The sequence below is a fragment of the Neomonachus schauinslandi genome, chromosome 14 (genome assembly GCF_002201575.2).
Source record: "Neomonachus schauinslandi chromosome 14, ASM220157v2, whole genome shotgun sequence".
Lineage (NCBI taxonomy): Eukaryota > Metazoa > Chordata > Mammalia > Carnivora > Phocidae > Neomonachus > Neomonachus schauinslandi.
In genome coordinates, this window is record NC_058416.1 from 8,597,803 (window position 1) to 8,615,008 (window position 17,206).

General features: G+C 36.3%; 1 protein-coding gene across 1 annotated transcript in view; it reads right to left on the bottom strand.

The window, feature by feature from the left end:
• Window positions 1–17,206, bottom strand: part of CCDC102B (coiled-coil domain containing 102B) — a 192,316-nt gene that overhangs the window by 9,390 nt on the left and 165,720 nt on the right. The window contains 1 exon segment of the mRNA XM_021686250.1: window positions 12,521–12,543. Coding sequence (XP_021541925.1) covers window positions 12,521–12,543 — 23 coding nt within the window.

A 17,206-nucleotide genomic window follows, 5' to 3' on the forward strand; every position in this document is an offset into this window, starting at 1 on the left:
ATCCTCAATAAATCTAAAGCTATAAAACTGAACAGTAAATATAATTCACAATCCTTTTATAAGTGGCTATGAATAATGATACTGGGTCTTGCTATAGAAAATAAAAAATGTGTTTATATAAGATATTTTGATAGGATAATACTAGCTTCTAAAATAAATTGTTTCTAGTGATGTAAAGGATTTGATTTAAATTTTGTATATGGTATTTTTGAAATCATGCATTAGTTTATGTTCTTATAAGTAAGAATATTGCTTTCTACCTAGAATTAATCTTATATCTGATACATCAAGTATTTACATGCTTTTGATTGTGGCAAGCTTACAGAACTAAAATACATTTCTTATAACTTGAAATGAGAGGCTGGTAAAATTAATCACATACATTTAGAAGCATCTATTTGAAGGAAAAACAAAATAACATGCAGCAGATTTAAAAGTATTACTATGTTGTTTTTCTTTGCTCAATTTTTTAAATCTACAGAAAATTAGAAATTTTTGCATCTGTAATATCAAATATTCATAATAGTATATTGACATGTATAAATCTGAAATTTACAATGTAATATATAGTTCAACTATATTTAATAGAGAGAAACACTTGGAAAGTTGGAAATAACTTGCTCATGGTCTGTTCATAGCCTTCCTAGCAGTATTACACACAGCTGGAGTCTATCAACAAGAGCAGATTTTTCTCAAAGTTGACTCAGATAGATTGGACAATAAGATCAAATCCATCTACTTAAATACATTAAGGAACTCACAATCTCATCCAAATTAAGCATATTCTAAAAATATCTTTTACCACTTGCCTATTTCTTATGATAAATGTCAATATCCATATCTATATATACAATAATTCCTACATCAAGAAATTAGAAATCAAAGAAACATATTTCAACAGAAATAAATTCAGTGTTATTCATAAACATTTATGAGGCTTGGTGACATTACTTTAAGAGCACTGTGGTTATAAGTAACATCTTTAGAGGGTTCATTTAACATCTTATATGTTAAATATAAATAAGAGTATTTTAGTGCTAGCTATAGAGTTGACATATTATCAGTCATTCAGTTAACAGGTATCCACTGAGTATCTACTATGTGCCAGAGACTTGGCTATGCATTCTATATATAATAGTAAACAAACAGACACAGTCTCTAACCTTATAGAGCCTACAAGCCAGTAGAGGTCATGGATTAAAGATAGTCTAATAAGTAAATTTTCCAAATGTGATAAGTACTAAGAAATAGTCAAATGAGTTGTTAAGGATAGGGAATTGGGAATAAATCATGAGGGGGTAGATGAGAAGCATGGATGATCTGGTGCCAGGGAATGCTGTCCTCTGCCCTTCAGGGCCACCTTCAGGATGGGAGAATGTATTCCACCAGTAGCTGGAAATGTAATACCACTCTTTCCCCTTGGGGTCAAAGATCTTTCTCCCTAAGTCCACATCCCCCTCCTGGAGCAGCCTGACCAATTTAGAAATAGAAACAACTGCTTTTCTCACTTTGATTAGGCACACTCCACAGGTTCATCCTGGCTTCAGAACTGCCCAGAGGTCAGAAGTACTGTTATCTCTCACTCCAGTCCCATCTCTCCCTCTGCCCTACACTGCCTGTTCCCTTCCCCCATAGGCATTATACCCCCAATAAACTTCCTGTATGTTGTTATCTCAGAATCTGCCTCCTGCGTAACACATACTTCAACAGCCAATGCCCCATGGCTGTGACTTGGAGAGCTCTACCATAGAGAATTAAATATCACAGGAAAGAGGCCATGGATGGAAAAACAGAGGATAGAAACTTTGCTGACAAAGTAATGTAAAAAGGGTGTGAAGATGCAGTAGCATATTCACTAATATTGTTTGTATATATTAATAAACCCAAGTAATTGAGGAATAGACTTGAGTTTATTTGGAAATGAATACTGGAATATAAATCATGAGTTCATTAAATATCACGCTAAGTCACTTGAGACTTATTCAATAAGCAAAAGAGTGTCTGTTTTTTTGAGGAAGAACAAAAATATTCACACCAGAGTTTCAAAGATAGACTTAATAAAGAGTAGAGGAAATGAGTAAGTTAAAAATACATTGCAGTCAGTGGTCAAGGTGAGAAATTATGAAACTATGGACTGGAGTAGCGAATATAGATAAGTAGCAGTAGAAAAATATTACAGATTTTTTGGAGGCAGGTTTCACAAATATGTGGTTAGTTCAGAGTAAAGAGTAAGTCAAAATTAAATTTGTTTCCTATAAGATTGGAAAGATGTTGCTTAAATTAGCTCAGGCAAAAACAGTGGTCAAAGAGACAAGTTTGAGAAATGAGAAAAGGTAATGAGTTTATGAAGACATAACAAAATAAAATGGACAACTTTTTAGAAAAACATACTCTATCAAAAATTGAGAAAAACTAGAAAATTAGAGTGAATGCATGACCATTAAAAAATTGAACAATCAAGACACAAAACACTTTGGGTAGGTTTTACCAAATTTTAGAGGAAAAGATAATCTTGTTCCATATTATTTCAGAGAATGCCCAAAGATCTACAAAAATTGCATTAAAATATTTATATGGATATAAAATATCTATAAAATTATATTTAAAATGTGATATCCAGTCTAGATGCACACTGTAGGGATGTAAGTTGGCTAAACACTTGGGAGAGCAGTTTGTTGGTATCTATCAAGTCTGAAGAGGTACATAAACAGCAGTTCCCTGGACCAAGTGAAAAGAAATGGAAGAAGCAGAAATGGACAGGTGGAGTCCAGCCAGAAGACTTCTTTGCAAATCTAAGACATGACTCTGACCTTCTCCCTGAATTCATTGTCAATATTTTTCTTAGAATGGTGTAAGGGGAGTGGCTGATAACCATTAATTATCTGTATGAATGAAACAATGAATGAGCATAATGAAAATATGTGAGGCCCTATTCTGTATGTCGAATGGAGTCCAAATGGGAAGTCCCTGCTCCTTTTTCAAGCAATAATCTGGATTATTTAGATGTCAGTACACAGTTACTGCTGGTTATTTCCTTTTAGCCAAAAAAACCCCGTATCAGTGGGAAAGCAAAACAGACAAAGAAAAACAATCAGGGTATTCTAACATACAAAAGTAAGGCTAGATCAGTTTTCAAATGTACCTGGAAATACTGCAGAGAAAAGTTATAGGGCCTAATTAGGAAAATTATATTTGTTTTCCATCACGCTTACATATGTGTTTATATATGTGTACATCTCGAGGGTATCTCATATGTGGCTCATGCACAGATATATATTAGTTCTAATAAGATAGGCTAAATAAAAAGATCTCATTAGGCTCATATCCTTTTAATTGCATGCATTAACCATCAATTAAATCTAAGCACAATAAAGTTCTATAACATTAGGCAATACATTTCATCTATTATAATACATATCCTGACTGTGTGATATTTAAAGATTTCTAAAGAATTGCAAATATGGCTATTAATCCTACAGCTAAACCATAACTATAAGTTATAAATATAATTTAGTATTCATGCAGCATTCTGTGTCTCTAAAGAACATGTAAATATTAAGTTAAATCTTTAATGGTTAGCCACTGAAATTGTAGATGGAATCATAAGTTCTTTTTCTATTTTACAGCCCTCCGTGGGGAAAAGAGCTATCACTGACTCATTCTCAGTGGGGGAATGCGTTACTCCTACATACTTTTTCTCTTAAAGCCATGCACACTTAGCTAAGTAATGCCTTATAACTAAAGTTTGCAACCTTCTCTCTACCCACACTCAGCACTCTGTAATTGCCCAAAGCTACAAATATTCAGAGAAAGTACTTTTTGTTGAAAATGCTTAATTTCATTTAATAAATCAGGCTTTTCCAAGTTCCCCGGGCAGCCCTTTTATATGAAAGTGGTTCCACACACAGCAAACTCTGCTGGTAGCTAAGGCTATTGCTTTTGGTCATAATTCTAGAGAAATAAATAACTTAAATAAATAGACTGGAGTTTTACAAACCTGGTATCCAAACAATTCCTCCTTTTATTTATGTAAAAAGAACAGAGGAGCCAGTAAAGGAGGGAATAAGGAAGTGACCAGAAAGGCAAGTAGAAATAAAACTGTATTTAGTGTTCCTAAAATTTAATAGGAAATAATCCAGAGGCTAAGACAAAGATATACAAAGGAAAAAAAATTCACAGAAAAGGAAACCCAAAAAATGAAAAAAATATTAATAAGAATATTAATACATAAATGGTAAGAAACACACTCTCATATAGTGAAGGAAAATGTAAATTTTCATGACAATTTTGGGAGAGAAGACAATTTACTAAAATAGATCAACAGTTCTTAAATCTGTACTATATTTTATAACAAAATTATTCTAGGAAAATACCAAGATATATATGAAAGCTTTCTGTTAAAAACATATTCACTCTGCATTATTTATAATAGCAACAACAATAATAAAAATTGGGAATAATCTAGAAAACTGGGCCCTTACTGAATAAATTATAATTATCCTTACAGTGTAATATTATATGCCTTTAAATTATATGGAAAGAGTTTTGGTAACACAAAAATGAGGCGCTAACATAATGATGAATAAAAAAGCACGTTGCACAATTTTATATACGTAACGATTCTAATTATGAATATATATACCACATAAATACATGGTAGCAAGATATTCAAAATATATTATGAAATGGGGCTTTTCCTTTTATCCAGTTTTACCCAGGTCTTCAACATGGTAAACAAAGGATTCTTAGGTAACTCTCCTAAAACAGATAACAGAATGACCAGAAAGAAAACCAAAAGGCTGGGAGGAGAGAAATCTTGTTCTGTACCCATTAGGTCCTCCTACATCTGGAGGGAGGGTGTATAAAGAGGGGATTTCACATTGACAGGGAGACATTGGAAAGTCCTGTTATCTGAGCCCTGAGGTACTTCCTCTCCTCTTTTCCTGAGAGACAAAGGGAGGTTACCCACACCCACCTGAAACCAAATCAAGCGGAGTCTGGAGACAATCTTAACTCATGTCCTTTGGAGGTGGGGGTGGGGGTGAGGGGAGATTGGTTCCTCAGTCACATCAGAAAAATAAAAAGCAGCCTGTTGTTACAGAGCCGGGAGATGGTGGTCTACTATTAATTGCCTGTACTTTCAGGCAATTTGTTGGGACAAGAATGAATGAATGTTTGGGATGGATCATGAGTGGATCCAGGAGAGGTAATGGACGTGCATCATTTAAACAAACAACTCACCCTATAGGATCAGCTTGCGTGGGTGAGGTTGGTACCTAGAGAAGAGCTCTCTATGGAAGGGACTCGGAGAACACAAGACGGATGGCAGAGTGACTAGTGGCTAAATGGGAGAGGAGTGCCATGACAGACAGGGCTGGCACCTGACCATCTAATGACCAGAGAAGCAGGCATGGCCAAAGCAATGTGCCTGTCCATAGGGCCTTCCCTCTATCCTCTCTCCCAGCCATCTACTCTAGCCCTGAAAAATGTGAGGCAGCCTAGTGAGTCAGGGAGACGGAGTGGGAGAGCAATGTGGAAAAAAGAGAAGCAGGCATTGCCCATTCTCCCTGCAGGCTTCCCAGCCTGAGGCCAGACTGAAGAAATGCAAAATCTTTGACTCAGCTGAGAGACTGAAACTTTGATAATTGATGAGATTGGATTCCTTAACCAGTGATACAATAGATCATTTGTTAGCGCCCAATAATAATGTGCAAAAGCTCTGGTAGTCCTAGATTTTAAGGAGGAATGAAGAACAAAACTTGTCCTAGGCAGCAGTATGAAAAAAATATAATTACTTCCCTTCCCGTTTGCAACTTGCTCAAGTAGCCAAACACTCCAAAATGTAGAGTGTTTTTTCTATAAGGCCTAGAATTAAGATGATTTTCATTGTACTTTGTATATTAATCTTCACCTTCAAAGTATTTTAGGACAGCAAGAGATTCAACATTTTTTTTTTTGTCTACGGATGTCAGTCTTTCAAAGGGAATCAATCATTTCAAATGATCCAGAAATGTAGACAAGTATCAACACTGAAAATATGGGTTGCATAGGACACCTGGGCATTCATTAGTTAATTGTGAGCAGATAGTTTCAGAGGAATGGAATAAGATAGAATATAGATTTCCAAGAATTAAATATGGAATTAAATTAAAATTAAATTATGGAATAAGCACGGTTTGTCAAAAGAGTCAAAAACGGCCATGAGAGGAAGCGAAGTGAGTAATGCCTGACCAAGGAGAAAGAAGTGATTAAGCTGCTAGATACGAGTACCTGATTTCATCAAACTCGTACAAGGTCTTGATATCACAGGACTGATCCATCAAAGGAAGCACCTAACTTGTGGTATGTGTTATCTTTTGACACATGTCCACATGGATGTGCTACCACAGTTTGCCACTTAAGATGCCCAAAACCAACCTGATTTTAATCTTTCCTAAACTAGAAGCCTGTATTCCCCAAGATAAAATGATACAGTTGCTCTCCCACAAAAATGATGATGACACACCTTAGTGGATATTGGTACTTACCTGTGAAATATCTTCAATGACATAGTCATGCAGATTTTACTCTCAACTCTATCATTGACTCCAGTATTGTATTTCTCAAGTATTTTATTTGTTTAGTTTATGCCTGTTGTCTTGGAGTACTTATTAAAAGTCCCCCCATACATTCTTTTTTTTAAAAAAAGATTTTATTTATTTATTTATTTGAGGGAGGGGAGAATGCCACTCGCAGAGGGGGAAGGAGAGGGAGAGAGAACCTCAAGCAGACTCTGAGCTGAGCATGGAGCCCAACTTGGGGCTCGATCTCACGACCCTGAGACCCTGACCTGAGCTGAAACCAAGAGTAGGATGCTTAACGACCCGAGCCACCCAGGCACAGCCCCCCATACCTTTAAAAATTTGGGGTTTAGATGGTAAACAATATGTCCACTTTAATCTTGACCTACATCGCATGCCATCTACTCTATCAGTTTATGTTTTTCCTTCAGTTTATCACCGGAGCAATTCTTTTATACTTTCTCATGGCCTTTCCCATGCTCCACTATACTATTTAAATGTCTATCTGTGCTGCTTGGCCACTTGCTGACCTACTCTCAGATATATTCCTCCCTCCTCTGCTTTGTATGTGCCTTTCCCAGGACCCCTGCCAGTGGCTTCCAGGTAGCTTCCACCAGTGAGGGATCCTGGTGCTGGAGGGCAGGTGGAGGGGAGAATCCAGAGCTCTTCTTCTCTTGCTCTGTCTAGAGTTGTAGCTCTCATGCAGTTGCTTATCCACTGTGGCTCTAACTCCTATCTGATGGCCATCCCTTGAAGAAGGGACATATCAATAGTAGTTTTAGTTCTTATCATACTGTTTCTGTCTCCCCCAGCAGCCTCTCCCAACTGTTGCTTGGCTAGCTTCTGAGTTCTTCAATTACTTTGTAACCAGTTCCCTGCATCTAATCTCCTCTGTGTGTAGACCTAGGGTATTTTCTATTTACTTGACTGGACCCTCACTGATATAAAGTGTAAGTTTTATGAGGGAAGTGGTTTCATTTTACTCATTTTGTGTCTTTTTCGGCATCTATAATGTATTACATGTATATGATATTTCAAAAGGAGTATATCAAATTGAAATATGAATTGCTGATGTAGAGCATTTCTTGGTATCACAGTGAGGCCAAGCATTCTTAAGAATGTTGTATAATTAAATATATATCATCCTCGAGAAGTTTACTTTTCCATGCAATACCAAATGCACCATAGTTTTTAACAGAACATTTGCCTTGGGAGCAAGGTGAGGTATTACAGGTATACAAATCCAGTGGGCCTCTCAGCCTTTTACTTTCTATTGAAATAACCAAACTTTGATATAGAATCAGAAAGCTAACTCAGTTTTTCAATCTAAGAAAAGTAGTGCATATCTTATCCACAAACTCAGATAATCTCATGCCACAGGAATTAGACACCTGCTCATAGCATTTATTAACATTTAATTCTCCAGATAGCCTCCATATCCAGAAATCAATATCTGTTACCTAATGGAATTATCAAACTATTCTATAGATTAACACTAATTGGTACTCTAAGGTCTCATAGGGAGTCTGGAAATATAAAAGGGTTCAATGTAAATTAAGAAAAATTAGTCCGTCAATATGGACTGCTTGGGTTTCATCTCTCTTCTGTGTTGGGTGTTTCTAAAGGAGAGGCATTGGAGGCCAAAGTTAGGCAAAACCTTAAAATAAAATCGGGAAAACAAGTCTCTCAAAAATTAAACATATCCCCATACCTGATTTACAAGGGTTGCCTGTTGGGCAAAGTAGGTCCCTTTGTGCATGCTGTCTTCAGTTTTGCTCCAGGGCTAGTAAGCGATTCAACAACATGGTATTGTGTGCATTAAGGAATAGAGTTTCTTGGGGGGGGAAGAGCAGAGTTAGGAAAGCTTAGGTCAGCCAAAACACGAAAGGTATAGGTTCCACATGTTTCAGGGGAAACTGCTGGAGTTGGAAGCTCTGCTGGAAACATCGTGTCCTCCAGTAAATTGACACCCCGCTTCCTACTGCCCTGCTCAGCAGCGCCTGGTGATTGGAATCCGTGTGCTAGCTGTTCACACAAACAGTCCCCAAACGCCAGTTGCCCATAATCTGGGGAGTTTAGGGCCTGTCAGAACAGGAGTGTGTTGGAGCCTGCCTGGAGTGGCTCAGAGAGAGCCCATTGTTTACTTTTTAAAATTTTGCAAGCTCCTGTGTTACAAAAGTAACAGTCCTAGCCTTAGGGCACTCATGTTCAATAAGATGAAATGAGTTAATGTACATTAAAATGGAACACGATGGGGCTACAGTAGGTCTGAGAATGGTTGCTGCAGATAAACAGAGTGGAAAAAATCTTAATAACTTTCCTACACGGGGAAATATACTCTAGCGCCTGTTGTTCATATTAATTTTACCTGCGTGAGTGGTAGCTATAATTTCTTCTATCTTCTTTCTTTTTCATGGTTAAAAACAGGAATTTAAATGATTTCAATATCTATCACTATGCAGTAAATGCCATTTATACACATTCTTGTTGTCTTTGCAATAGGAAAAGGCTTGAGACTCTGGAGGGAAAAAGTAAATTTAGAAATATGTTCTTGATTTTTTATTGGCAGCTGTAAATATCCTCCCCAAGTCCCTAATTGAAAATAGATACTGGTTTTGTATTTTTTTTATATTTCAATGCTATAGCTATTAAGGTTATGCATACAAAGCTTATGCAGCAAACTTTTCAATAAAACCCTTTACATACAAAGTTGAATAGGGTTAAAGAGTCTTACCCCAAACATTACACCAAAGCATTCTGAGCTCGAAATATTGCTTTTTCTGCACTATTTATATGGCTTATCTTAAGTATACTTTCTCTTAAAATACTTTATTGATTTAGATATGCTGTCAGTAGACTCCATACGTATAATTTGTGTATTGAGGATCAAACATTTATCCCATAATTTTAATGGAATTCTGTCCATAATCTTTTAAATCAGTGGTATGAAGTATGGTTATTTCAGTCTGTTTAAGCCCAAGTGTTACATAAACAGATACTGTCTAACACCGTCTAACACAATTTCAAGAAAAAACTTTTTTCATCATGAAAACAGTATATTTCTGCCAAAGGCACAAATGCACTTACAAATGCAAGAGTAAAGCCGTGATAAATACAATTCTGGTATAGGAGAAAGCAATTTCCTTCTAAATTCCTTTATAGGACTTTTTTTTTAATGCTATAAAAATTGGAATTTGTCATTTAATTATAACTTTTGAATTATACTCCAAAATATTTTTTTCATTCCTTAAAACATACAGCTGTAATTATTCCCCAGTTAATATTGTACAAGATCAGTTTCATACCATCCAAAAATCAGATGAGACTAACAATTTATTAAATTCAACCTGTAAGTATGAGATAAAGTTCATAACAGGCCCAAAAAAGAGAATTCAGTGAAAAGCTCTCCTCTGAGTTTATTCACCAATAATAAATGTTAGCTCCTAGTAAACACCTTGTAAGGTATATTTTACTTGATACTTCATTAAATAAATTTTTTTTTCTGACTTTCACCTCAAATCATGAAAGTAGACACTGTTATATGCAGCATATGTAGTTGAGAAGAAATACGCATATTGTTGCATATGTAGTGAAGATGGATCCAACCTATCTGATCACAGATTGGTAAAATACAAGTCGGAGACATTTGCCTGAGTTCATGTGTCCAACTACTCCCGTTTTCTATGAATTGTGTGGGTCAGTTCACACCAGGTGAATCAACTATCCTCGCGGTTGCATCAAGCCTTTCGATCCATTAAGACCTTAGTAAAGCTGCCAAGTGACTTTTTTTTTCTGCATAATACCGTCTGGTGTCTGCATTGATCAAATTAACTGGTCACTTGCCAAATGTCCACTTCACTTTGGCAGTCAGATAAGATTATGGGAATGATTTACTAAATGACTGAAAGAGTTCATATATTCACCCAAATTACATAAATTATACTCAAAAAATAACTTAATCACCCCTCAGGATTCCTCTCGAATTAATGAATAATTCCAATTATAAGGAAAAAAAGTATGATACTAAAAATGGAAATTGAATAAAATAGACACGAATAACCAGATGATAAAAGCACTTATTTTAAAAACTATATTTTATCTATGGTGCAAATATTTGTGGTTTGTGCAAATATGTGTGGTTTGTGATGTTAACTAGAAAAGGTATGAACACGTTTTAAAATATTTAAAAAAATTTTTTAAAGATTTTATTTATTTGAGAAAGAGAGAGGAAGCATGAGCAGAGGGAGGGGCAGAAGGAGAATCAGGCTCCCCTCTGGGCAGGGAACCCAACAAAGCGGGGCTCAATCCTAGGACCCTGGGATCCTGACCTGAGCCGAAGGCAAATGCTTAACCAACTGACCTACCCAGGTGACCCACATTTTAAAATTTCTATCTACAAAGTAATTATGTACAATTTTGAAAGAAAATAGATATGCAATACATTTGAAGATTAAGAAATAGGTTATTAAATTGTTGCTGTGATATTACACTAGGTTCTTAGTCACTTAAATATTTTTCATTGACTACTACTCTGTAGACATTTTATTTCTTATGGAAGAAGAGTATAGTGTAGAAGGAGAGAGAACATACTCTAACAAATAAAATACAATGAAGAGGAAAGCAAATAAGCTTTGTAACAAAAAAATAGAAATTGTTTTCCAGTCTCATCCATATAAAATTAAAACATAATCACCTATTTTATTAAACATCAAGTTTTTGAAAAATGTACTAGAAAATAAAATCTGCATTGATATGGAGAAGAGAATTAGATACATCTGTTCTCTTTCAGGAGGGATGTACTCTGCAAATGAGTGTGTTGGGTTATAGATTGGAAGAGAAAATATGACAACCAATGTGTCTGGATGTACACGTGTATGTGTGTGTAACCTTTAAATTATCATATATGTATATATGCACACTTATGTATATATGTATAATATAAACATATTATGTGTATTAAATATATATAGTCCATAAATTCTAATGCTGGTAAAATATCCACATGTTGGCTTTTTTTTTTTTTTTTTTTTTACACTGTTAGGGATAAATGAATGTTTCTGAGAGTATTCCACTATAGCTTTTAATGTCCTATGTTTTAATCAGAGAAAATTCTGCATGGATTTTTCCCAAGGACAGGGTATAATCTTATCATCAAAGACAATGTTGGTATCTCACACCCCATAACCTCCAGCTCCCTGGCTTTGATTCTCATCCTCAAAAGAATCTTCTTCTTTTTGAAAAGTTTTTCTCTGATCTCCCCACTTATTTCCTAAGTGACTGAAGACCCTACTCACTTTAGAGCTTCAGCTCAAATGTCACTTTCTTATCCCTTTAGCAGGTGTCATAGGTTATGATATAATCTCAGAAATCTCTGTATTGGTTCTTTAATGCACTAATGAAATTCCCAACTTCATTAGGCCGAGGGCCTTGTGTGTTTGTTCACCGCCACGTTTCTGGCACCTACCACGAAAGCAGTTAGAATAGGCACTAAAAGATGTATATTTCATAAATGAGTTAATGGCTTCATCATAATAAATCTTGATTTCAACTATCTCTGGTCCTAACTATGGAGTTCACCCATTCTCATATTCCCATGTCACCTGTTCTGACTTGATCAAGACCTCCAAATCATCTACTCTGTCAATCATCAATCATTTATTTTTCTTTACATTTCTTTTGCCTCCACATCTTTTCTTCACAAGCATAAGTGTAAAGTGTTCCAATAAAACATCTCCCTTGCAAACAAGACTTAGTCCCAATTCTTCCTCTCTGTTGGCCTGGCATTTTGCACTTGCTGCTCACTCCGCATTACTAGTAAATACACTTCCTCAGTTTCGAAGACACTTTCTTATCAAATCTCCACTTCTCTTCACTCTCACTAGTCACCTAGCTGGGTACATCACAGAGGAATGGAAACAGACAAGCACCACACATTTTTGCCCTCAATTTCAACACCCAACCTGCACCTGCTTCTTCACCTTGTCTTCTTTCTTGTGACAAAGGAAAGTACATGTCTCTTCCTATTTAAGACCAACCTCTCTACTGCCTCCCCCATGCTTTTCCTAGGGACTCACTCTTCAGCAGAGCCCATTCTCACCTGCAACATCTATTTTTCATATCTCAGTAGGCCAATCCCATTGACACACAGAGTATCTTTAATACTTTAAAATACGTTAAGGATATTTAAATATAGTTGATATCTAAGTATACTAAGATCTTGATATTGTTAAATATTTTAAAATATCAAAACAGCCCTGCGAACACCATTCTGGTTTCCCATTCATATTATAACAAAACTTCTGGAATATACGTGTGTGTGTGTGTGTGTGTGTGTGTGTTAATATATATAATTACATATTCTATATGTAACATATGTAATATTTTATTTTTTCCACTGTTACCACTATATTACCTCCAATTATATTCTCAGTCAACACTGATCAGGTTTTATTCTGTCCTCTCCACCAAAACAACTCTTAATCAGATCACCAAAGTGTTACAGCCAGCCAAGACCCTGGACAATTATCTGTCCTTCTTAAAGGATCTGTTTTTCTTGTTTCCTAGGGCAGCTCTCTTACCTGGATATTGTTTGTTCTCATGTCTCCTTCCAGTTTGCTCTTTATTCTCTCTCTACCCAAATTTTGAAGGTTGCAATGCTCACTAAATTTCCCAATACCTTGTGGTCAATTTGGGCATTTGGCCAGTCTGGGCCTAACGTTCCACCACTTGGCTCCAATGCCAAGTGGGCCCCATTGCTGCTCCACAGGATGAGAAGGGGGGCCCTCTCTGCAAGGGTCCCTGAGTGAATATGGGAATTAGAGCTCACCTTCCCACCCCACCAACCACACTGAGTTTGTGTAGTGAGCAAGAAATAATCCTTTGTTTTGGTAAGTCTCTGAGATGCTAAGGTTCTTATCACTATTATTATTACCAGCACCGAGGCCAGCTTCACCGTATGAATTGGTACATTTTGTGGGGGCTGCACTTTACTCTTAGTATGAACTTCCTTTTCTTCAGTTTCCTTTCTCTTCAATTCCCTTCTCCCCTCCCTCTCCTCTTTCCTTTCTCCAGATGCTTTAAATTGGAACTAAATATGCCTGTCTCCTTTACCCACTTTTCTTTTACCAACTATAAATTGTAACTCCTAAAAGTGCTCTTAGTATTAAGTAAATCATGCATATTATAGGGAATCTGAAGGCACGGAAAAGTAAAAACATGAAAACAAACTCAGTCATCTGGTGATAGCCACACTACGTCCACTACCATCAGTCTTTCCCAGATTCCAAGCTATTGCTCTCCTGGACTGTGGCAAGAATCTCCTTATAATGGGACCCATCGTGCCCATCAACAATCCGTTCTCAGCAGCTAAGTGAGCCTTGAGCCTCTTAAAACACCAGTCAGATGGTACATACTCATCTGCACAAAAGGCCAGTATTCTCCCCTTTCTCTGAGTAAAACCCAGTGTCCTATCATCTCTCTGGCCTCAACAACCCCCACACTCTGCCTTCCTCCTGTTTCAACCACACAAGCTTCTGTGCCATTCCTCCAAAACGTAGGGCCCACTCCAGTCTCTGGGCCTGGGTCTAGCCATTCCCTCTGTCCCCAGATATCCCTTGGCTTGCTATCTGACTCCTATTAATCTTTGTTCAAGTGTCATCTTCTTAATGTGACTTAATCTGACCACTCTGTTGAGCACTTCAAACTATGTCTCCCATGCCCCCTGGATCTCTTTCATTTATTTTACAAGGCAAAACAAAAGAGCAATCTTTCTCAGGTAGTATTCAGTTCTAGATCTTGTTTGGTTTTCCTTTGCTGGCAACTTGGCTACATATAAACTGTTCAGTGGCAAAGATCTTTGTTTTGTTCAGTGATGTATCCCAAGTAGCCACTACTTAGGAAATTCCAAGCCCTAAGTAAATATGTGTTGAATAAATGACTGACCTTGTTTAAGATCATTATAGCATCCTGTGATGAATGAAGGAAACTGTAAGTGACTTAAGAAGAAAGGAATTTAATATAAGGGAAGAGGTGTTTATAAAATGTTTAAGATTCTAGAGGAGAGAATTCCATCTTGGATCTCCAGAATGGCACCAGCCACTGTTCTACCAGGAAGATGGAATTTCAGGACTGCTTGCGATAGGAAGCCAGGACCTAAAAGAAGTGACCACTGTTTCAATGACCCTTGACATCCCAGAGTACAGTGCCTACAATGAAATACCACTTCAGCCCACAGCTGTTCTTGCCCACCAAGCTTGTTTGCCCACCCCAACAACAGGACGGTCAATGGCTTCTGCTTTCCTTTGGCTTCCCAAGTCTCAGAAAAATGTAGAACCTAACATCCAGAACTCATGCTCTGTGGGATCTCAGAAAGTGACTTTTTGGCTTTTTGGCCTCTACAATAAAGGAAAGTATTGGAAGAGAGCAATCTATAGTATCTACCACGATCCATTCCACCCACTTGTTCTTCACTTAATAGAAGTAGGTTTCCATGAGAAGTGAACACATAAGTCTTTGCAACTGTCTTTTTGAAAATTGCAGGACAGTTCATTATATATCTGAACCATTTACTATTCCTCTGCTGAAGGAAATGGCATTTTATTCGGTCTTAATTTTCTACACTGAACTGCATCCAGCATTCTCCCAAAGAAGAAATCTAGTAAATATTTTTTTCACCTCTGCCCCCCGAACTTTAGTGTCCCTTTAGTTCCCCATAAAGTTGGGCTAAAGACAGCAGTTTGAGTAACTTCTTTTTTATTCCTTTTTCTTTATCTTTGGCTTTAGTTTTACATTATTAAATGAACTAGAGAGCATTTCATTTTATTCTGGAGTCCACATTTCTCTGAAAGTATGAGACTAAAGAAAAAGAATACTTTTAAGAAAAAGAATACTTTTAAGTCTATACATATTGCTACGATTTTTCTCTTCAGAAATATACCAATTTGCATGCCTACCTCACTGTAGAATCACCGTTACATAGCATGTTGAACATATTCTAAGCTGTTTTGAATTATTTAGAATTATTTAGAACACATAACTTATATAGATGAAGTGCATTATATTATTATACTGTTGGATAAACTTTTCAGAAGGCAACATGCCTGTGAGCCCACCACCCAGCTCAATATATATAATGTTGTCAATGCGACAGAAGCTACCTGCATCTTTTCCCTCTACCCCATCAGCAGCTGGTGTGCCTCCTATCACTACATTCTCTAAATGAAATCACACGGTCTATATTCTTTTATATCTGCTTCATTCTTTTTTTTTTTAAAGAAAGATTTTATTTATTTATTTGACAGAGACACAGCGAGAGCGTGAACACAAGCAGGGGGAGTGGGAGAGGGAGAAGCAGGCTTCCTGCCAAGCAGGCAGACGCTTAAGGACTGAGCCACCCAGGCGCCCCATAACAAAAGTGTTATTAACAACAAACACTTATTAAGCATATAATCCTGTGTTGGTTTCACACTGTTGTGTGCTTTATAGTCTTAAAGTCTGGGTTGTTAACTCCACATTATGCCTTTGAAAGTGAATAATTAAGAGATTTCTACAAGTAGAGAATGGACTCAACAGCTCATATTTGCATATGTCTATGTCTGCAGTTTGATTGATGGCTTTCACTGTTTCCATGTGAGCTGATCTAGACAAAATAAAGACGGACAGACTGCGAGACACTGCCTTCTCTAGGTACACAAATGACAAGACCCCCTCAATCCCCCTGTTGAATTTACATTATTTAAAAGCATGCAACTGCATCTGTATTTTCACCCAAATCAACTGTGAGTTCCAAAGGCCTGCCACTAATCATAAGAGTCTAAAGAAAGCCGTATTACATTAATTCACTAATTTATATAAAATGAAATCATAACTCCTTTTCAAAAAGTCATCAAGTACATTAAGGGGTTAGTATAAATAGTGTCCAATACACTCCCACATTGAGAGAGGCTTGGCTGCCACTGTGACGATGAATACATTTTCTAAGCTATTCAGTATTTCAAATAAAAATAAGCTTTTTAAGGTGTATATGAAAACAAATTTAAGTATAAATTGATAAATTCTATCTATATAAAATAGTAGCAAATTGAATTTGGCAGTAAATTAAAATGAATAGTAAAACATGAAGAAGTGTTTATTCCAGACTGGAAGAAATATTATTACTATTAGAAGGTTATTTATATAACTCACTTTATATAATACTAAATGGATGGAAAAAATCCCAAATCTTGTCAATATAAGCCCAAAGGGTATTTGAATAAAATTTAAAAATATATTCTAAAAAAATTGAAATTCATAAATTAGAATGCATAAGATGATATTCATACTCATACAGTCTCCATAATTCATAACCATTATATTTAATGTTAAAACATCATGCCATGTCTATAAAACCAGGAAAAAGCCTAGGATGTTTGTTTCCAACCCTATTTTTAGTGTTGCTCTTCAAATTATGGCCAAGCCAATGTTATAAAATATTTTTATAAGTTACAAATATTAAAAATATGGGGGAAAAAATCACGATTCTTTGCAGGAGTATACACAAGCAAACCCCAAGATCATAAATCGACTAATATGAAACACATTGGGGTCAATCTGGTTATATTATACAAAATACATACAAACCATAACATTTCTTATAGTCCAGAATTGAC